The sequence below is a fragment of the Sphaeramia orbicularis genome, chromosome 7, assembly GCF_902148855.1.
Source record: "Sphaeramia orbicularis chromosome 7, fSphaOr1.1, whole genome shotgun sequence".
Lineage (NCBI taxonomy): Eukaryota > Metazoa > Chordata > Actinopteri > Kurtiformes > Apogonidae > Sphaeramia > Sphaeramia orbicularis.
In genome coordinates, this window is record NC_043963.1 from 37,432,227 (window position 1) to 37,455,929 (window position 23,703).

Below are 23,703 nucleotides of genomic sequence, written 5' to 3' on the forward strand. Positions count from 1 at the left end.
TACAAGAATAAACAGGATTTGCACAGTGTTGGCCCAATTCTTTACAATGGCTTTATAAATCATATTTGTTGGGATGCATTATAGAAGCTTCATCTTCTATAAATCAAGGATTTCCTCTTAATACCTGAAAAACTGAAACCACCACCAAAGCCAAATTAGACTGAATGTATCTAAATGAAATAAAAATGTCAGGTTGCAGGTAAATAAAAAATGTTACAGCTGAGCCTTTGTGACAGCATGTAAGCAAAGGAAAGTACAACCGGTGAAATGTGAGGTTCAGGTACTTATTGATTTAAATAAATAAATAAATAATGCAGCAGTCAGACAAACAAGGAAAACCACATTCAGTGTCCATGTGGTGCCTCAACACAAGAGGGCCTTCAATGGCTGAAATAAAGTCAAGTGATTGGTTCACATTAGTCCATGCTTTACCAGGGCTGAACAAACACTACTGCTAAAACACCTAAAAAGTAAACTAAAACAAATCAGTTCTAATCAATTAAAATTACTTATGTATTTATAAAACAAACTCCAAAAAAAGCAAAATTAAAAAACAATCTAACATACTAAATAAAAAAAAAAACAAATCAGATAATCTAATTTATTATATATTAAAAAGATGTCATATCTGGAGGGAGTGTGTTACCTTTCTTAGATCCACAGTAGGGAGTTGACAGGATGTGACGCACCAGTCACCATTGGGTGACGCTGTGGTTGACAGTCTGCATCATAACCCAAACCCAAATCCCCCTGGGAGGTGTAATTTTAGCCGATATTGTAGTAAATTTACATGAGTTCATGTAATTATATAATATCGGTAAAAGGCAGTAGGCGGGTTGGCAGTGTGCCATGCATGGGGGTAGACTGCATCTGCTGAGGCGTGGGCTGTTGGTGCAGGGCTTGTCCAGGCAGGCGGATCTGTGTTGACTTTATGGACAGCCATCTTTCACCACTGCCGTTAAAAGCTAATTACTACCAGTCAGGAGCAGTGGTCTTTATGGGCGTGCCATCCTCTGCCATCCAAAGCTCAGCCACAGGGAGTGACAGCATGGGCCACGATGGGAGCCTTGACTGAACCAGATATTATTATTGCTCATTTAAGTGCGTATGAAGCAACGCCTTCAGAACTGTTTTAAAGAGCTATTTTTAACATCTCCCACAAGGAACAGGGGGACTGTAAACCAAAACAAAACACAAGCTTGCTACAGATTCACATTAGTTTAGCTTATTTTTTCTCTCTTCCAGGTTTTAAAACTTGGACTGAGGGTCAGAGGACAGAAGTTGTTTGAGATTTCACAGCATGTAAAGCACCTTCAGGCAAACCAGATATGTAATACTGACCTACATAAATAACACTGACTGGACTTATTCTGTGAGTGTAAACCGAAGTAAAATACATAACTCACACAGAGGTCATTTAGCCTATTCAACAAGTTTTTAAAACCGCAGCTTGTGGGAAAATGGGAAAAGGAATGGGAATTTCCCTTCCTGATAAAGTCCAAGCAGCTGATAGCAGGGGGGAAGTGAGTCAGGCTCAGCACTTCAGCAGCCTGTGCACACTTCGGTTCAGGCTTGTTGAGACAGGCAATTTTCCCTCCTTTTGATGTGTGCTCGCTGAGGTCTGAGCTCGGTACGACTGTATGTGAGGTTGCAGGAGTCTGAACTTGCAATGGCCTGAGATTCATGCAACATTCCGCTCCGGGACAAACCCCTCCATCATTGAGAATACAGTGTGTCATTTCCAGGAACTGCAGCAAAACAACTCGAATCCTGACATTACAGTCGGTGGTTTTACATCTGCCCGTGACTCTGCATGTGTCACTGAGGAAGATAATATATGTAGTGCAGCAGTATCCCAACAAGTCCAACCAAGAAAAAACATATTACATAAATAAATAAATAAAAAGCCAAATGGGGCCCATTTACCCAGTAGGTGTGTTATTCTTCCTCTCTGGGTCTCTTGATAACAGACGTTTGAGTGAAGATGAGTGGGTGATCTGGATGTGGATCATAGCTGTAGGGTTTTTGTGAGATAAACAACTTCAAACAACTTTTTCCGACTCCCCCGTTCTCCCATGTTCCCAACCTAAAATGACACAAAAGAGACTTTTTCTGTTTATGATAAAAAATAAGGATATTCCACCTCATAGACTCTGCTGTACATTCTTTTGAAGAGCAAACAACACAAAATTGTAATGTACAATTTAGCTGATGCACAAGGAAATAACTGAACTTCATATTCTAATGGGTTCAAAGACCGTGTCTAACAAGTGCAAAAAAATGTATAGAGCGTAATGTAAACATGCAAATTCACTAAGGTCTTTTTTGTTTTGGCTCTTTCATCCCAGTTCTATGATCTAATTCAGAGTCAACTTGGTAAAATTAATTAGTTTCTTCCACACAGCCAAGCAGGTCTTTGTAACACCATCAAAAGATCTGAAATAAAAGTCATGCTCAAGTGGCTTAATGAAGGAACCAGATGTGACCTTGGTACAGATTTCCAGTCAGAGCCAGGACCACAGTGAGTCCTCCTGGCATCAAACCAAGATAATCATTACCAGCAGGTGGCACTGTCTTATCATAAGCACAGTTTATGATGCCAAAAGCTCTGGTACAGGGAATTACTGTCAGAGACAGAATGCATTATCGAGCACATACAGCTACATACTGTATGTAGAAAATCTCTCACAGTCCCCAGGAAGCAAATTACACTGCCAACAAAGCACAAAGCCATCACTGCTCCATAAAAACCTCATGAAATTCACTGAACCATTTATAGCATCTTCTTTTAGTTTGGGTTCATAGAAGAGCCATTCCTCCCCTGTATTTTACGACAATGCTGCAAGGCTGTGTTTTCACACTTCCTACGGCAGTGACTTGCTAAAAAAAAGAGATAAAATATTGATGTTGTTCTAATTTTGTACGCCCTCTTTGGTGAATAATTGATTTGTTGAGGAAAATGAGTTGTTTGCTGCACCGTAATGCTGTTTTATTGAAGGTTATTCACTCATGCTGTGAGACAAAGCTCAGTGAGTGGGATGCAGCTGCTTCTGAAGGATTGAAAAAGACAATTGATCAGACTGTTTTTCTTTGGAAAAGCCTCGAGGTTAAATTCTCAGAAACACACGATAATGGCAACTAATCCTTTGCTCCAGTGTAACTGTATTTGAAGTAAGTTACTTCCCATCATATCTTAATAGGCAATATTCAGTCATTACTGGATGCAAATTAACCATTGCTGTGAATTTGAATGGTGTAATTATTTTAGCATTTCTCATTTTTATGCTCATTATTTTGGGATGCAGACACTCATTAGCTGCAATGCCAACTAGGAATTGATGTTCCCACGCTGCCTTATCACAACACAGATGAGTCTGGCACAGCTGCTCTTCCAGCTAAAACAGAATAGGTGTCCTCGTTTTCATGACTGATTACTTTTTAGTGAAACCGCACGTGCAAACAAGGCCAACAGGCCACTGTACATGTGGGGGTTACTGGTATGTCACAGTGTGAACAGCTTTTATGTTAGCTTTCCTTCACGTTTCAGCTCTAAAAGGTGTGTGTCAGGTCCATGTTGAAGCTGCTCCCTGTGACAGACTTTAGTGGTATATGAAGTGTTATATAAAGTGTTCTGACAGGGAGTCTTGTCTCTCGTGGTGCAGCAGCTCTGGGGGCACAACATGGTTGCTTATTCATGATGCCTGATCAGAGCTCAGGTGATCAAATCGCTCTTCCATTTTTAATGGAAAAAAGCCCTTCACTGGGACATAAATATCATGCCATGCATTTTCTCTTGAGCACGCTCAAGTAGTGGGATCCCCTGGGGATTGGGCGGTCTGTTTTGGTAAAAGCTTCAGCTAATGTATAGAGCAAGAAATCGAACAGAAACAAGGCATGCTGCATAAGTGCTGATCCACGGAGGTGCAATTCAGCCAAGGGGGCAAGTAGAGAGGTCACACTTACTTATCCAATCTGTCTGATGTTAATGATATTAATTTCCAACACATGCTTACTGAAACATATAATTCATCGGAAGTTATCCTTGCAAACAGTATTTATTAATATTATTATCAGTAGTGATGAATGTCATGTAACATGTAGGAACATGTAATACATGTAATAAGGTTACAAAATAAATGTAATTGTAATCAATTACAGTTACTGAGACAAAAATACGTAATAAAATTTCAGTTATTAATCAAAATATTGGTTATTACAAAGAAGATGCAAACTGTATATAGGAATCTTTTCAGCAATGAGCCTATGTGTAACAGACAACCACATGAGACCATAAAGTAAGACAAGAGTACGTATACTGCCATCCTGAAATCAGAGAAGGCCTGTAACATCACTGTAGTTTTAACAAGAGTGTAAACAGTGTTGAGTACTGAGGCTCATATTGGCTTGTTTAACCCATATAGACCCAAATATTCACCACTGACCAAAACCATCTACTGATGTTAAATGTTTAATACCTGTTGATCCACTAATCATATCAATACATGTGAATAATTGGTGTAAAATGCAGTTTGTCATCTTTTCATGGTCATCAGATATGACCCATTTGGATGTTCAGAGGCTCCATAGTGAACGTGGAAACACTGTCATCTTCTACAACATTGATTCACCAGTAAAACCCATGGAGTTGGATCAGTGACAGTGGATGGACACTCTTGTTTTATGTTCAGTAAATAATGAATTTTATTGAAATGACTCACTTTTTCCTCAGTTTTCTCTGTTTTTGACCCTCAAATGTAATCTGAGCTTTTATGAACATCTACTTGATCAATGAATTAAATATAGAAAAATACCTGATTTTCACACAAAAAAATAAAAAATAAAAAGGAAAATACAGTGGATAATGTAATAATAAATGGTGCTAAATCATTTAAGAAAGGTTAAATATGAAGAACAATTCATTTGGTGACTGCCATAAATGTACAACTGGGTCTTTATGGATTAAAACATTTGTTAGAAAACTCATCAAAATATAATCAAATGATCATGTTCCATTCATTAAAATAGCTTCTTTGTACTTCATTTTAAAAGAGTAATCTGTACACATCTGTGGTTTCAGAGAATCCAAATGTGCTAAACTTTGAATGTGACTTCATTTTCATGCAAAATACAAACATGAAGTGCTGCAGACTGAAGCCCTCTCATTCCCTCAGGATCTGCGGTTTACACCCACATTAGCCCCAAGGACAGTGGGTGACTGCAGGGAAAGGTCACCTCCACTGCTCTGTTAGAAACACACACTTCCAGTATTTCCTTTCCTCTTATTTGTAGTTGTTATCTGAAGTCTCCCGCCACTTGATATCTAATCCTACCTAGAAATTCAGCATCTTTGGCCAGTAAACAAAAATGATAAAAATAGCTTACAAGACTGAATCATTACTGTAAAACAGTACGACAACTGGACAAAACCAGTGATCTGAGCACTATGAGCAGCACTGAAGGACATAAACAACTGTGTCGAAGGCTCCCTTTGTACAGAGCCTCAACCTGTAAAACCAGAAATTTCTCAATCTGTCGAACATCATTCACACAGCTGGACTGAGCAGCTGGGATTTGGAATTAGGTCTTTCCAGGAACTTTATAAGTCGCCAAATATGAAAAGAATTCACAGACGGAGGAAAGAAACAGGTTGGCAGGGCTGTGACGGCTCTCAACTGTTATCTTCAAACCACTCGCTGCATTATTGCACCGTGGTAATGAGAATTCTGACAGCGCCACTGAGCTGCAGCAAAGTGCCAATAGAAAGTATATCCTGGGGTTGATTACTGTGGAATAATTGCAATTTAATAAGTGCTGAGTCATCGAAGAGTGAAAAGAACCTAGCAGAGGCGAAAGGTGACTAAGTACATTTACGCACTCAAATACAGTAAATGCACATTTAAAGTACTTTTGTTTTACTTGAGGATCTCTTATGTTAATTCTTTTACTCCTTACTGTATTGTTTTTACTTCGCTCTATTTATCTGACAGCTTCATTTACTGACAGATGAAGTTTTTACACAATGGATGGTTTAACAAGCTTTTAAAATACAACACATTATTTAAGGTCAAACCTTTTTGTCCTCTAACGTCTTATATGAAGCAGTGTGTAGTCGGCTCACATTTCAGAAGCCTGTAAATTATTAACAGCTTCACCAAACAGTGATTTTTCCCTCTAAACTTCTTACATGGTTTCATTTCGAACCATTCCATCAGTCAGTGAAAGACAAAGATTAGATGAAAACTCCTGAAACTTAAAACAGATGACAGTGACTCATGTGACGAGGCGTCCAATTTTTCTGGTATTTGTTTATAAAACTGAAGATAAAATAGATCAAACTGGCTCCATCTCCAGCTGCTGCAACACTAATGTTTCACTATTAATAAACTAATTAGATCTAGTATTATATCAGTCTTAAGGCCCAAACAAATACATTTACTTCAATACTTCCGCTACATTTTGCTGCTAATATTTTCACTTTTACTTATCACTGCAGTACTTGACTGTTTTTTAACATTACCATAAAAAAATTTCTAGAATTACCTTTCAGTTTGTTGCAATTAAAGTGATGTGACAAAGTATTCCATTCAGTTCTCTAGAGTCTATAGACAATCGACCCCCTGTTGTGACGTTTTGCTGATTGAAGGAGGGAGTTTTTATGTGTGGGGGTTGAATACATGATTGATAGATGTAATTACTGATTTCCCTGTTCCAGTTCACTCAGATGTATCAATACTGCTCTATTTCACGGGTCGACACAAAAGCTTCGAAAAGTGGCTTCACTTTTCCACAACAGTGTGAAAACAGCATCAATATCTTGATATTTAGTCTTTTGATTTGGACCAAGACAGAGCTGCAGAAGGACGGTGTGCAGTTTCTAGAGTTTTTTTTAATCCTGATTTGAGCTTTAAGTGGATATTTCTTGCAGGATATTTACTTATGGAGTTCCTTTCCACTGCTATAGTGGTACTTTTACGTAAGAAATAAATTTGAATACCTCCTCCCCCACTGGGACCTATAGTGTATACTGTTGTTAAAGTCAGTGGTAGATGACAAATAGATGACAGAATCATCAAAATGATAAAATGGTATCACAAAAATAGTATAAGTGGGCTATATATCTCTATTTACTATATATCAAAACCATAACAATAGTCTAAGTGTCAAATAGCATTACATGTAGAAAGCACATTATTATTATTATTATACATTTATTTGTCAACTTTTTGTCAGTTTTGACTTATGTACAGTCCATCTGGCCTATACACTTTGAGGTCACATCTTGATACAGGTGATGTGGATCGTATTAAAGTTTCTGTTGACACTGTCTTTTCAGTCATCCAAGCATAAACACATTCACTGCCTGTACCAGATGTTTGACTACATAGAAAACATTGTTAACGCACAGAGATTGTCATCCACTTGGGAGAACATCAGTGGTAAACTTTCTTTGTAACCCATTCGCCAGTAAAACATTAGAATGTTGTCATTGTATGTTTCTGCAATGGTATGATCTCAATGTTTGTGATTAAAAACTATGTTTCCTATCAATATTTCTTGAAAGAGCCAACAATATTATAGTGTTTTAACTGTTCATGACTCTTTCTAACTTGAAATGTGTTCATGTGTAGTAGACCTATTTGTAGAAGTATTAGTGATTATATATAAAATAATATTTTTATGGGTAGGTGTAGATTCTGGCAGAAATTGGTTCAATTTAGGAAAAGATGTCAGGGCTTGATTACATACAGAAAAAGCCCTAACTGCTCCCACAACAATGTGAAAACATATTTTGTAATATTTAAACCAACCCACAGTCTTTTCCCATCATCAACCAAGGTACTCTTATAAAAATGGAAGGTTTGCAGAAACATGCAATGACAGCCTTTTTTGCTATTGTACGACTGGGTTTGGTAAACTGTCTTGGTCAGAGCTCTAAGCCTTTTACGACAGACAAAACAGAATTATTTTACATTCTCGTATAGTATTGTTATGTCAGCGGCAATAAACAGTTTAATACTAATCTACAGATGCCTTAATGTGGCAAAATGCAAAATGTTGAGCTCACAGTCTATTAAAGATACTCACAATCTTCAGGTTGTCTTTTCTGGGCCAGTCCACACTGATTTAAATACTGAAAGGCCATAAAGCCACTGCCTTTAGTGGTAAGGTGGAATGAGGTTTTACCAGTCTAAGTATGGAAAAAAGCAGAGCCTCGCTCCTACCACCAGCTGGCGTGGAGGCTGGATAAATCGAGTCTTAAGTGCATCTTGTTTTTTCTTCCCCATGAGTTGCTGTCATCCTCCAGCCATGAGTCTCCTGCAAGCAGCTTTTAAAGAGCAAAACCTCCCATTCCCTCCAGCTCCTTGTTCCTTATCTCCGTCCATCTTCCCCATAATGGATCAGTGCTGCTGGATCACAGGGGGACTCAGCTCCAGTGGAAAAGCGTTAAGGGATTAGAAACCCTTCTATCAGCACACACACACATCTCCTTGCTGCAAAAATGCCTCCCGTAGCACCACTTGCTCTACCACTTTTGTGTGATTAAGACCCTGAAGAAGAGATGAGAGTTTACAGCTGTGCTGCTATATTTACATTAATGTTACATTCATTTCCTTGAGCCATTGTCAGCTTACATGTAAGCGCAGTATTACAGTAGTAAGGTTCTGTTTCTGTTCTGCTGAATGTATAAACTTTCACTCCACAGCACCCACATAATTCAGGTTACACTTCATAGTTTGATACTGTTCCACAATAAATTATATTGCACATTTTGTAATTTTTACATCGACTGGTTTCACTGTAATTAACAAAATAATTAAAGCTTAATGTCTTCAGTCTGTTACTAAGAAACACTGTCAAAAACCTCCTATTATTGCAAAGTTACAGATACCCTTTTTTCCTTTTTCACTTGTTTGCCTTACTTTGACCAAACCTTCAGTAAATCCGTTGCTCCTGAGTAAAGTAAATGATTTTCCAATCTCTGAGATTCATTCATCACTCTCCATGTCACTTCCATTGTGACTGCGTCATCTTCCTCATTAGAAAGCATTCAGAGTGAGGGCAGAATCAGTGGTTGAGCACCGATCAGTACTTTTCAATCAAGCATCCAGCTCCTTGACTTGGCTTAGACGGCATTATGCTCCAGTAATGGTGGGTGTTCCTTCGGTTGCTGTGGGGGTTCGGTTTCCTGCTCCTCCTGCTCAGGTGGAAGCGTCTGTTCTTGTGGTGCGTCTAATTTGAGCATCTGCTTCTGGGGGGGCTGAGGTGAAGTCGGCTCCTTTGCGTCCAGGGTGGGCATCTCTTTCCTGTCACTGGGCTGGATCTCCAGGGCTGGTGTGTCTTTGCAGCAGAAGTACTGTTGCCAGATTTTCTGGAAAGCTGTGCGGAACTTCTTTATGCGGAAAGCGTAGACAATTGGGTTGACAGCAGAGTTGCCATGGGTGAGAAGAATTGCAATGTAGAGGAAGGCAATGGGCTTATTGCACTCAGGGCAGAAGAGAGTGATGCAGTTGATGATGTGTAGGGGAAGCCAGCTGATGGCGAAGAGAAACAGGACGAGAGCCAGAGACTTAGCAAGGTTTAGCTCTTTGTCATAGTATTTGTTGGGGTCTGAGTGACTGCTGTTGATCTTCTTATTGTTGAGCTGCTTGTGGATCATGTAGAAGATCTCTGCATAAATGAGCAGCATCAGCACCAGAGGTGGCAGAACCCAACCGAAAAAGTTGAAATATACCATGTAGTCCATGCTGATAACATTTTCAAACTGGCAGGTGATAATAAGGTCAGAACTGATGGAGCCGTTTTGCTGCAGGCGCCATAAGTTGTTCCAGCCCAGCATGGGTGTAAGCCCCACAATGAAAGACACCGTCCAACATACTACCACTGCCAGCCCTGCTCGACGAGGAGTCACCACTCGCTTGTACCTGGGGGACAAAACACACAGCATGTCAGCATTTTGTAGCTCAGTGTGCACTTTTCATTCATTTTGATTGTACACTTTGACAGTATAAAGTCGGATGCCTGCCAAGCACTAATGAAGACAGCTACCAGATAAAACCCTGTTGAAAACCTGATCCCATTCAGGTCACTAGGACTTGGTACTTACCATGTGTAACATTTGTATTTGTCAAGGAAAGGGTTAACATGACAATGACCTGACCTTTCCTGAGCCTGAAGCAAAACAAAAAAACTGCAAATTATTCAGTCAGTGGCAGGTGCCATGTGTTAGATTAGTATTGATTTGAGATGTATGTGTTAGAATAGGTCAGTGTCTGAAGAGGAGCCAAAGGATCGTTACCCGGACGCTGGGTTTGGAGTCTGCTCATATCAGATCTCATGGCTGAGAGTGTGAGAAAAATATGGGAGAAACAGCAGCTCTTAATGGTGTTGTGTTTCACAAACAACTGATTGTTAGGTTATAAGAAAATGTGCTTTGTGGGAGAAATTGTTGTCATAATGCTGCATTTCTGTTTTGAAATATTACCCCACAAGGGATGGGAGTGGCAGCAGCACCTCCTTGGTGACACATGTGATGATAATGTGGTCTTGCAGATGTACTAATGTTAAAGTTCAAGACTGACATGCACGATAATCTACATTTATAAACTTGAAAGATTTAGCAGGATCTTATACAGGAGATTAAACTCTGGGACTCTTTCCCAGACAGTAAATTCCACTCTTCACTAATCTTATCTTTTCAGTCACTGAGGTTCAGGGCTCTGTCTTTTGTTGGAGTCTGACACGATAACTCTCCCTTGAACAAATGCATCAAATTGAAAAGGAGGAAGTCAATGTGTTTCTGCCCCCAAGAGACACAAAAAGAGGTTATCTTATATTCATCCATCTCTGCACGCTGTAAATAACACTCGCGGTGCTGCTGTGCCTCACATCTACACATATTACAGATCCTGTGGGACTAATTAAAACTGTTAGTTGATCAACCATGCTCTGGTAAGCTGTCATGACAGTAATGGTGAGTCAGATTATGTGTATATAAAGGCACTGGCAGGATGGAGGCATCATGAGGAAATCAATGCCAGAGTTGTAATGTCTGGGCTTCTGGTAAATGAAACACTGCCAGCATCATCATCTTATTCCTCATATTCACTTTTCAGGTGTGGACAGTGAGAGCCCTCATCTGCTGTGTAATTTACCTGGTGGGGATCTTGACCCTGAGATAGCGGTCAATAGCAATGGCCAGAAGAGCCAGGATTGAACTTTGCGTCAGCACCAGCACCGTGCACGCCACGAGCAGGCAGCTGTAGAAGTGAGTTTGGAGTCCGATGCTGATAGTGATGGCCAGAGGGATGACGAGCGCTCCCACTGCAATATCCGCCAGAGCCAGGGACACGATGAAGCAGAACGTCGTATCTCGCAACGATTTATTAATTTTCACCGCCCAAACCACCATCACATTCCCAATTACCGACGAGAGTGCTATCACCACCTCCATGCCTATGTAGACAGACTGTGCTGCTGTAAGCGCTCCGGGCATCCTTGCAGATGATTATGTCTTTGATAAGAACTAGATAGATTTTTTCCCTTTTTTTGAGAATAGCTTTAGGGAAGCAGCCACCAGAGCAGTCCTTGATCTTTTTCTCCCCTTTTTTCCCCCTTTAATCACAGTATTCTCCAAATGCGCTGTGGTGCGTCCATTTGTCACGTAGCTCACATGGTTAAATAAAGAAAAAAAAGTTGGTAGACAAATCCAGTTTTTTAGACAGAGCTGCTTGTTAAGCGAGCAGCATAACTGAGAATGAGTGGGGTCTTCCGTGGGAGCAGGTGTTCTGCTCCGTCTCCTATTGTGCGTCGTTGTCGCTCTCTGCGCCCTGCGCCTCCACTTGGCTGAATCCACCTGCTCCTGCTGACGGGAACATCCTTTCCGTGCGCTTCGGTTTATCCAAGATCGCGCTCCAGTGTCCGCAACAACGGCCTTTTACATTTCAGGAAAGCTGTTTTAACAAAAGAAATTGTATTAAATAATTTGGTTGAAAACGCGCAGTGACGCTCGTGCGCAGACGGCTCCGCTCCCTCCTCTCTCTCTCTCTCTTTCTTCTTCTCTTGCTCTGTCTCTCTCTCCCCCGCTGTGTGTTAGTAAGACCAATAATGCAGCTTCCGAAAATAACTCTCTTTTTCTTCTTTTGCTGCCCATTAAAATCTGCTATGTTTATGTCACTTAAATGCTCCAGTCCATGTATGTGTTTCCTTTTTCACATTTTACACACAGCACATGTCTGCAGCTTTGTGTGGGATTGTCCCATAACACACAGCTGGTGCAGAGGTCACACCACCCCTCTCTATTGGTAATGGACCTTGCACTATTGCTCTAAGAGGTGTGGCACTGCCTTAAGCTGACAAAAATAACTTAGATAAAGCCATTGTAGCAACCTCTTATAGGTATATTGACCAACAATGTTTCAACTGGAAGCAAACAGTAATGCTTTGTATTGTTTTGTCTTATAATTATCATTTTAGATTGTGGTGCATATGTCAGTCACTGCTCAACACCTCTGAGAAGAAGCATAAATCTGTGCAGACAAATGTATTCAGGTCAATTCTAAATATATCTTTGTACTTCAGGCTTCAAAGACCTCCACTCTGCGCCTCAGGCCAGCATAGCCTCCAAACTAATGAGAAATCTATAACAACAAACTGTGAAACATTATGACTGATAGGGCCTATTGATCATCCTTTTAAAAATCCACTGCAGCTTTCTCACAGGTTTTAGAAAAGGATATTGAGTTTGACCGGTTAAGAGGCCGGTGACACAGCAACATGTCATGGCTTCCTAAACAGCTACAGGATAAACTAAGAGCATTGTAAACATACAAGAGGAACCAGGAATTAGCTGCCGGCATCATGTGGTCCCACCCTAGAGGTCAAAGGTCAGCAGCTGCTTGTGGTTTGACCATGGTAGAAAGGTTACTTTGGAAATGCAATACACATTGGATTAGTTACCCTGTTGAAAATGCAGTGAGCAATGTTTTAACAACTTAACTCAAAGAATATAGCTTATTGTTTGTGTTATCTTTGTGATTATAAAGAAGAAAGAATAAATTCCTTTAATTTTCTGTCACTGGGGAAACTTTTTCATTCTGTTGTTTTTTTTTTGTGCATGGACTCATGCCCAAATACACACATATTCATTAACAGGACCAATATACATGGATTTCATTTGTAGAAAGGTATCAGAGCGAGTGGGTTGTCACGTGGTGGAGTACCCTGAAGAGTTGGAGGTGTCTTGCTCAGGGAAACCTTGGCAGTGCCCTAGCAGTGAACTGACATCTCTGCAAATACCAGTCAGCATGGAATGGAACTTGAACCAGCAACCCTCTGGTTCAAAATCCAACATATGTTTGGCAATAAAATTGAAAAGTCTTAGAAACATTTATTTAAATCAAGCTCACCAAGGGAAACTGGTTGATGGTAAATATGTATTAAAAGTTATTCATTTAACTGGAGCTACAATACAGATTGAGATGTTTTACCACCAAAACAAATCACAAAGATGTAAACAGCAGTAGAAGAAAAACGCAACAAACCAAGCCCACATTTATTTATTTATTTATTTATTTATTTATTTATTTATTTATTTAATAGGGACAGTGCACATCAATGAACATCTACAACAATTGCAGCTGTAAATATGCCAGATTGTAGCAGCAGTGCTAATTTCCATCTGTAGTCCCTAGGCAGGTGACAAGAAAGACAATTGACAAAAACGCAAAATATTGTAAAAGACATCATAAAAAAACAGTACAAAGAAATGCAAAACATCCTAAAAACACACAGGACACACATTCTGTCAGGTTCATGTTTAATGGTGATAGAAACGTTGATAGAACTGGGAACTGTTCATGATTTTCTCTATACTGGTTAGATAGAGTTAAAGTAAAAATAACTTTTCAAATATTGATTTCAACAAAAATTTCAAGAAACAATCTCATTTGTCACTTGTTAGATTTATTGAAATAATCCCCTTTGTAATCAGAAACATATTTCTACACTTACATTATAGTGCCATGTATTATCTAATTGAATTACATAACGCTTTTACACGTAACTCGTTTCTCCTCGGTGCTGGCCATGACCACGACATGCTCCCCACTTTCACATTCAGGCGGGAATAAATGTGTAGTCTGGATGTGAAGGCGTCCCAGATGGTGCACTGAACTCACAAAGTGCAACTTATGTAATATTGAGGATGGAAGTGCCGGGATTCAGAGTGTAATAAACACACAACACAAAGCAGAGAATACACTGGTCAGTGTTTATACCGAGACAGCATGTGTGTTGGCAAAGATGCTAGGACTCTGCAGGAGCTCAGCCGAAATGTCTAGAAGACGGTCTCCATCTGTGAGCGGTTGGGTGGCGACCACAATCTGAGTCGTCAGCGTGAGGAACAGAGGTTGGCCAACGTGCAGCGAGGAAGGAAGCCGACATATGGTGTTCTCGCTGTGACTGGCATTTGATCCAGTCGTGACAGTTTAATGAGCATAAGGGTGGTGGTAATGCATGGGAAATCAATCATTATGGAGCACATAGTGTACGTTAACACAGTTAGGCCAGTGTGAGTGGCAATGAAGGATGGTAGAAAGGCTTCCACTTTGGATGTCAAGTAGCATTTCCTCCAGTGGGTCTAAATAATAAACACAACTTCTCCTGTTATGTGAGTCTGCCTTTCAGTGAAAACAGTTTGAGCTCAACCTGTGAAATGTAAAGGCTCAGCTGAGAGTAACAAGGGACCTGGAGAGAGAGAGACCTACTCCATCATTTCAGCCTGTTGTTTTCTCATTGTTTCTTTGAGCTGCTTAGTGGGGAACACAGTCACATGTAGCACGGCAAACACAGACCTGGTAATGCTGTTTGTGTCCGCTCACAGTGAACGTCTCCACTGAGGACATCACAGGAACATGGCATATCTGTGAGACACTGTATTAAACAGACCCCCCTACAATCGCATGACATTTTTTCTACTTTAAAAGCCTCTGGGTGTGAATTTCAACAACTCAGAAGCACTTCTTTGACAGTTGAATTCGGTTAGATAAACTGTCATGTCTACAGAGTCTGGAAATGAGGAAATGTTTCTGTAAAGGTTTGTCAGATTTTCTCATCTGGGGATACGTGACCAGTGAAGTGCATTGTACTGCAGTTTTATGACACAGTTTCTGCAGTTCAATGCTCTTTCCCTACAGGCCTCAACATCAGACATTGTTACTACAGTTCACATCTTCTCTTGCTGCTGTTCAGTTTTGTACGGCTGAGAGCTTTCAACAAAACCATCTTCAAGTCACTATAAATCATCCCGTTACATGACAGAAACACCCACTAATAGGTGCGGGCACATTGACACCCTCAGAGCCTTAACAGTACATCAGCCGCTTTGTTTTGACACAGCAGGATTTATCTGATGGCTGGAACTGCCTGGATAAAAAAACCAAGCACTGAGCCTTGTCCATATTCAAATGAGAAAAGATCACACAGCGTCTTCCTCCCTAGTGTTTTGTCTGCTGAACTGGGTTCAAAAACAATATTGCTCAGTCATTAAAAAAAGCCTCAGCGATGAACTGTGGTCGTGTTCTCAGCGGACTCTGAATCAGACAGAGGCAACATTATTAAAGCTGACAAAGATGTGGGACCTTGTCTTATTAGCTGGAGGGGCCTTCTAGGAAAACAGCTTAGCCATTTCAAACAAGACTGAGGCCCTCGAAAAATATAATTGCCACGTTATTACAAGGTACATTCTAGAAAAAAACACATACAAGATGGATAGCCTCGGTTGCACAGAAGACCTCCAATGAAAATTTCAGATTGGAGGCAATATTGTGTTGCAGCACTCAAGCCCTCAGCTGAATCCCCTGGACAATCGAACAAGCACCCTAACAGCTTGTAAACCATTACAGCTGCTGGGAATGGATGAGGCCCAGTGTAATTCACATGGAAATTCTCATAAGTGTGATGGATCATGAATGGAAAATGGAAAAGGGTAAACAGACATTATCAACATGTATTAATCTCTCTTTAGAAAAATCAACAGCGTTCTCATGAACTCAGCTTGTTTTCTTTAACAGAGAAAATTAAATTAAAACGGACGACATTATGGCTGATACATTACCTGAGGTCATATTAAATGGATGTGCACAGCAAAAAATGATTTCCATGAAGCAGGACTTATTACCTGCGGAATAGAAGATTCTATTTGTATTTTGTTGTCATCTGTATTCATGCATTTGTTTTCTCCTTCTGTAACCTATATAAACTGAAACTAAAATGACTGAAAAACACACAAGAATAAATGAATACATGACATTAGCTGGGAGGTTTTATGGATTAAAATATTATGCGTTTGATTGCAAAAAGGACAGAGGAATTTTCCAAATTAAATCATAAATAATCCATCTGCAATCTGACCTACTTTTGGGTTTCAGTGCACATTGAAGAAGAAAAACACTGCTTATCCAGTATTAGACTCAGCTGAGGTGGTGGAGCTATAAATAATCGAAGTGAATACAAAAAAATGAAGATATGCCACTGCACTCTTGAGTCTGATGCATTGTACAAAAACACATTTAGATGAACCACTGAGCCTCTAATGAATAGATCAATGTCATATACTTCAGGGTTGCTCTTACATCTATTTCACTCCTCTGTTCACATTGATAGAACATAACCTTGTGGAGATACTTCTTTAACTCTATTGTTTCTCTGTGGTTCTAGCTGACTCATCAAAACCACCCTGACCCTCAGACTGTCCCCGAAATGAACGGCAAAACACCCACCTGAAGCACAGCCTGACAGGGTGCAAATTGAAAATGCCACCAGCCTCCCTGTAGACACGCTTGCACACTTGGTGGTTTTAGCACCTATCAAACGGATGAGCATCATGTGATTATCTATTATAATTAATTCAATAATGTCACTGAATAAACACTTTCTATCAATTCTCTGTAGGGGTTGTGATAGTTACAGAAAACAGACAAACTAAATACCTATACCTGAAAGAAAAAGAAAAATGACAGCAATACAATAAAGAACATAATCAATAATTTAACTAATACACTAAAATGAAATACAAATGCAGGTAAATCTATATTTGTTTTCATTTTCTTACAGTATTGACTCTTTTGCAAGAATAAAATGGCTTTGCACAAAATAAACTATGGTTTTGTAAATTGCACCTTTCTGTTTATCAGTTATTAAAGAAAGTTTTCTTCATAACATGTGAACGGCTAAAACTAAAATAAAATCCCAAAATAAGACTTAATCCACTTAAACCACTCATAAAGTAACAAAAACTAAATGGCAAAACTGAAATACAAAATAAAACAAAATAAAATTTCAACAATAGATAATAATTCTGCACCTCAGTGATGTTTTATAACCACATAAAGAATGTATTTATATCATATTAAGCTGTATTGTTATATTAATATGTAAGCAGCTCAAATATTTCTCAGTATAAAATAACAACATAACATACTGCACACTTCTAATACCCCTCAGCCAACTATAGTGTAAGATTCTGTTGAAAGTTACTGCCCTATAATTTAGTTATGATTGTCTTTGTGTAAAACGTATTACATACATATTTATATTTGAAAGTAGATATTATAACTGCACAAGGCCATTGGACCTTGAAAAAGCAGGTCAAGGTGACCTGTTTTCAATAGGCTTGTGCTCCATAACAAGATTCATCCACAGTATGAATTTGGTGCAGATATCTCAATGCATTCTTCAGATAATGCGATTATGTTGTTGAATGGACAGATGGACAGATAGACAGACAAATGACAAAACGATTACAATACCCCTTTGGCCAGAAGTTGGCCGAGGGGTAAAAAACACAGAATAAAACTGCATAAAACTCATTTGAAAAACTGAAATATAAAACAAAATTAAATTACACTGAATTAAATTTCAATTCTAGACAATTATTCTGCACCTCAGTGACGTTTTATAACAGCATAAAGAATATATTTAGGCTACCTTCAGACTGCAGGCAAATGTGGCCTAAATCCGATTTTTTTGCTCATATGTAACCTGTATCCAATCTATTAAAAACAGTTTGAACAGCACAAATTTGATTTTTTCAAATCCAACCCAGGACACTTTCAAATGTGGTCCTAAATCTGATATATATCACAGTATCACAATATGTCTTCAGTCTGAATGACCAAGTTGCATTTATCCGACCTTTATGTCACTAAAATGCAACAAGTGTCACAATTCTGCGTCCCAGGTGTGTTACTTCCATAAACACAGTACATGCCTGCGTGGTCATATTATGTCAGAACCTCTTTTACGCATGCAGGTCACTTCAGGATCATATTCAGTTCATACTCAAAACTGATAGAAGTCACATTTAATGTGTAATATGAACGAGCACACAAAAAAATCAGATTTCACCAAAAAATCTGAATCTGTTCCTTCTGAACATAGCCTGAGGTCATATTAGCTACATTTATTGTGCATTAATGTCTAAGCAGCTCAAATACCTCTCTGTAGGTAGTTGTTAGGACTGTTTCACACATCTATTTTTGTAAAATAACTTATCAATCATTTCCTTTTTAGGTTTGTTCCTGCGAAGTTTCAGTACAAGGGCAATCCCCTGAGTGTTTTGATCACTGTACTAAAGTTTCTAGAGGAGCACCTCAGTCACAGCAAAACTTACCCAAGCCACAGGCTCCATGTTTCAGATCTGTGGGACGAGCGCCTCCACATCACCCAACACCAGCCACAAATAAGATTACCGTGCAGAAAATACTGAGCCTGTCAGATATTCCGCTGTGTTTCCCCCAGCTCCTCACTCCAACTGTCAACGCATGGAAGAGCAGAGAGCAGCACTCACTTCTCTGCAAATACCAAGGTTAAATGTGTTACTCACACTCTGCATATTGATAAATTTAACCCACTCTCCTCTGCTATGAGCATCTGATTGAAAATATTTCAGCTGCTCCTACAATAAAATGCACCTACACATGAGCTATGTGAGAAGCTGTTCTGTGAAATGTGCTAAGTGTGTGAAGAGCCCACATCCTGTTTGCATGAAGGTGGGTGAATTGGCTTTATTTTGACTTGTGAGAGCTGTTTTTAAAACCAGTTAAACTGGCTGCAATAAGACCCATGCAGCCAATTCTAACAGTGTAAAAACAACGTATGATCTCTCTCTCTCTCTCTGGTCGTGCCCGATGGAAAGGCCTCTCCATAATGACAAGGAATATTCAATGATTTTTCCATGTGCTCCTATTACTGCTGTGTTACAATAAATGGAAACACTTTGACAGCAGAATGTGCATGTACAGTAACATCCCTCCCATGATCACAGCTTGAGCATGAAATATTGATGGTCTATATTATCACTGCTGATTGTAAACTTGTAATTTGTTAACAATGGTTATAATTAGGGGGAAACAATATGTTATGCTGCATTTGCGCTTGTTACTGCATAAACAAGTCGGTGGCCATACAATTAGATTGCTTGGTATTCAAAGGAATTGAGAGGAATAAACCCAACCTGGATAATTACTCCTTTCAAAACACAAGTCAGCACTTCTCTTTGAAATCAGCCTCTTGTTCGAGTTCGCCTCATCAGTACTGAACTCTGTCTCATTCAGCTCAGCACAGAAACGCAACGTGGAAGAAAGTGGTAGAGAATAAGGGAAAGGGAGACAAAATATAATTAGATAGAAGGGAAGGAGAGAGGCATCAGTTAGGGCTGTGCACTGCGACGAGATATGATGAGAGAGGAGATGAAAGGAAATGGAGTAAGAGGTGGAAAGAAATGTGTGGGTTAATGACAAAACTCAGGATCTCATCTGTTTTAGAGGTGTGGTCAATTCCAAATCAAAGCACTTGATATGGCCTCTTGTGCATTTATTGCTTCAGAACGTGTCTTTTAAGTCACGGCTGTTGTCGGCCCAGTCGGCTGTGATGTTCCTTTGAAAAGACGCTTTGGAAAAGCGGATCCTGACAAGTAAAAGAAAACTGGGTCAAATGTGTAGTTTGGGCTCTCGGTGGGAGAGGACGTCGTGCTTCAGCCTCTGCTTCTTTGATGTTGCCACTGCAATTTTGAAGACTGTCAGGATCCAGTGTTATAAAAGAAAGAATTAATAATCAAACCTAATTCTATTGCAGGATACTTCAAAAGCTCTGGTAGTCGGTGTGCACAGTCTGAATACTAACGATTGTGTGGCTGTTCGCTCTCATCGTGGTACCCGAAAATGAAATTGGAGAGGGACTGTGGGCTGGTCTTGGTCTGTCATGCACAGCAACTTGGATGCAACTAATCAGACTGTGACAGACTTTGGGGAATGATGCATCATGCACAAACATATTTTAGATGCTGATGATTAGATGGAAATGACACATTTCATCTCCTAATTAATTCTGATTACTCTACCATATGCGCCTCATATTGGATATGATTATCTATGGCCTGTGTCATGCATTATATATTGTATATTGCTGACTCTGTTTTGACAGTAATACACTCCCTGTTGTGCTGTGTCCTACAAATTCTGACATGTTGGCATTTGTAGAAAAACTCTATCTTTGGTGAACTGTCTTTGGTTGTGGAAAAAACATACAGAAGTTAACCTCCACTGCAACATTCTGCTGATGCGTAGTCATTGTTATGGAGACATTCACACTGTTAGGAAAAAAAAACAAAAAAACACTATTGATTTTCTTGAGCCATGACCTTTTGTTTCACACTTCAGCCAACCCATACACTATTATCTGAGCAGATTCATGTTACTAAATAAAGGAAATCTATGGATTTATTTGACCTTGTGACCTCACCTTAAATAAATGAATGATTAACATCCAGTTATAATGACTGGAAAAAGGGATAAATGGCTGTCAAAGACTTTAATCTGACTGACAATCTCATATGTCTCCTTTTCACTTGCCCACCACTACAGCTGTAAACCTGATTTCTTTGTTGGTAGGGGTCTCTAGACTCTTTGGGCCGTCAATGATAAATAAATTGCGGTTTGTCATTGAATAATCTTCACCAACAGCAGGACAGAATACATCAGCTTTACTGTCTACTCTCAGCAGTGCATCTCACTCAGAGACTGTTGCCCTCACATCTGTCCCACCATAAACAATAGCAGGTTGTTAACCAAAATTACTCTCAGACACGAGGTTGTAAATAAGCTACATAAATGTTACACATCTAACTAGAAGGGCATTGGGAGAGTGTAGACCTCTGCCAAGGCCAATAGTCCACGCCCACCACAATATTATCAAACCATAAATTAAGACTTGTTTTTTTGACAGCCAATCTCACTTGTTATTTTGACCGACTGTTACCATCATAAGGAAGATCTGATTAAGCTCAGTTCTGAACCACTATACGTAAACAGAACATCTTCAACGGAAATGTTTCATCCTCCAAAGAAAGACCCAATTGAAAAAGTTTGAGAACCACTGGACTGAGGAGACTTCTCTTAGCAAAATGTTTTCATTTGCAACACACACCAACAAATGACAAAATACTGAATTTAAACTAGCAACTACTCAGTTAGGCCTCATCCAATAAATGAGTTCTGCTGACTCCTGAGCCGGTACCCTTCAAGAGTTTGAGATCTTCAGTGCCACTAGTGAGCCAGCCCTCACTTCCACAGGTTTTGATCAGAACCGTTCTAATTAGGGCTGTCAAAATTAACATGTTAACGCAGATTAATCCATAATCATGATTAATCTGATTTAAAATGTTAATGCAATTAACCCATCTGCAGTGCACAATGACTCTGAACATCTCTGGCCATGCATTTGGGCCAGTTTGTCCAAGTAGAGTTACTGTCGCGTATGTGCAAATGGGCAGTTGATTTGGTAGTGACAAGCAGCAGAACCAACACATAAAGATGGAAGACAGTAAACAGCATGTTGGCCCTGTGGATAGAAATATGAGGACAAAAAAAACCAAGACTGAACAGTTGTTTCAAACTGTTCTGTTGGAACTGTTGAAGGTGTTTAATAGACACATTAAGTGCATATATATTCCCTTTTTTCTTGAGTCTGTTTGCTCATGCAAAATGAAGTGTGATTAATACAGATTAAAAATGAATGATATTTAATCGTGATTAATCAAAATTAATCCACAGCAACCCTATGATTAACCTGATTAAAAAGTTTAATCGTTTGACAGCACTAGTTCAAATCAATAATGTGTCTTCAACAGACGGCTTTGCACATTACACAAAGCAGCATCACATGGTAACATGTCACCCCATCCAACTCCACTCTTTGACAATTCTTTTTTTTAGTTCATCTTTGACCTTGTGCAACTACCCTACCTACTTTTTCTAGTGCAACTAACTCTGTAGAACTGTGACAACTGCTACAGAGAATAAAATGTCATCATCATAATCTTTAGTCACCATTATAAGGAACTCACACACACAAAATCAGACTGTTAGACTTCTTACAGATAGACGAACAGTGGTAAAACCTGGTAGAATGTAAACAAACAAACAAACAAACAAACAAACAAACAAACAAACAAACAATATTTTCACTACATATACGTATGTGTTAGGAGTAAATGATTTGTTTTGATGAGCTGTACCAAACAAATAGTAATTCAACTTGCTGGAAGAATAATGTAAGGTCAACAACAGCTTTTTTCCCAGAGACACTGAAGTATTTTATGTGATTTTTCTGCTCCAGTAATGACTGATGGTCAGTGTTGCTCTTCCACCTCCAGAAAACTGATCAAACATTGTTCAGGTTCTCCAAACACACCTCACTGTTCCCTGTGAACTGAACAGGTTTACTCCCACAGTGTGGACTCCTACTCACCATGGCTAAATAACATTCACAATAAAATGCCCCACAGCAATAAATTAGAATCTTTTCATTTAAAACACAAAATATAATGTGTAAAACAGTTACATTTATATAATGAAGAAATAAAACACATACTTTATTAACTACACAGATGACAGCATGTAATTATATGTTCTTTACCATGACTATAATGCCTACTTACTTACTTTTAGATACATAATCAGCTCCCAGTTTGGTTTGTCCAACTTAAATGGTCATTTTGAAGACTGTATTGCACCACTGAGAGGTGTTTCCAATATGTCAAATATGTGGAATTACAACTCCATTACAAATCTGCATCATTTCCACATGGAGGGGGGTATGTTTACTATTTAATTCCTCTTAAATTGATTTATATTACAGCTGTGCATAAGGAAGATGGTTCCAACTAACAACTCCCAGCACCACCACCACTACCAACCCCTGGGGGGTTTGTTGGTGAGTAGAAGACCAACCTTTGGGCCAACATCTGCTCCTCCCACAGAATAAATAAGGCTGCATACATTTGCTTCAATGGATGTGTGCTAAATTCACATTGCATGCCAGCCTGCATGACTTGCTCTAGCTTTTTTCACCTCCCTTCAGATGTAAGAATCCCCTGACTGATATGTGGAGCAGGAGATGTATAAAAGGGAGTCTTGTGAATCTTCTGAAGTTTTCCAGCTGGTGTTTTTTTTTCTTACATTTCCTGCCTTCAGCAATGATAAAATATCTATGAAAAAGGCAATGTTTTATACAAAAACATCCTGGAATTGTTTTGCTCTTCTAGATAGTAAAAATAAAAATAGTCACATGGTTTGGGTGTCTCTTAATCAGAATTACAGATGTCTGATTCTGTGATTTGTATACAGTTTACATGTAGGTGCCTTT

At 39.3% G+C, this 23,703-nt stretch overlaps 1 protein-coding gene and 1 long non-coding RNA gene across 2 annotated transcripts; both read right to left on the bottom strand.

Moving 5' to 3' along the window:
- Window positions 1-7,226: 7,226 nt before the first annotated feature.
- On the bottom strand, window positions 7,227-12,164 carry adora1b (adenosine A1 receptor b). Its single transcript, XM_030139668.1, has 2 exons — window positions 11,154-12,164; window positions 7,227-9,923 (listed from the first exon to the last, which is right to left on the bottom strand). Exons 1-2 carry the CDS (start codon window positions 11,492-11,494, stop codon window positions 9,125-9,127), a joined length of 1,140 nt encoding a protein of 379 aa, XP_029995528.1. The 5' UTR covers window positions 11,495-12,164; the 3' UTR covers window positions 7,227-9,124.
- A 1,537-nt stretch (window positions 12,165-13,701) lies between these two features.
- Window positions 13,702-18,922, bottom strand: LOC115422815 (uncharacterized). The gene is made up of 3 exons (XR_003935878.1): window positions 18,671-18,922; window positions 16,779-16,862; window positions 13,702-16,177 (listed from the first exon to the last, which is right to left on the bottom strand). It is a non-coding gene; the product is annotated as an uncharacterized LOC115422815 (long non-coding RNA).
- Between the last annotated feature and the right edge of the window lie 4,781 nt (window positions 18,923-23,703).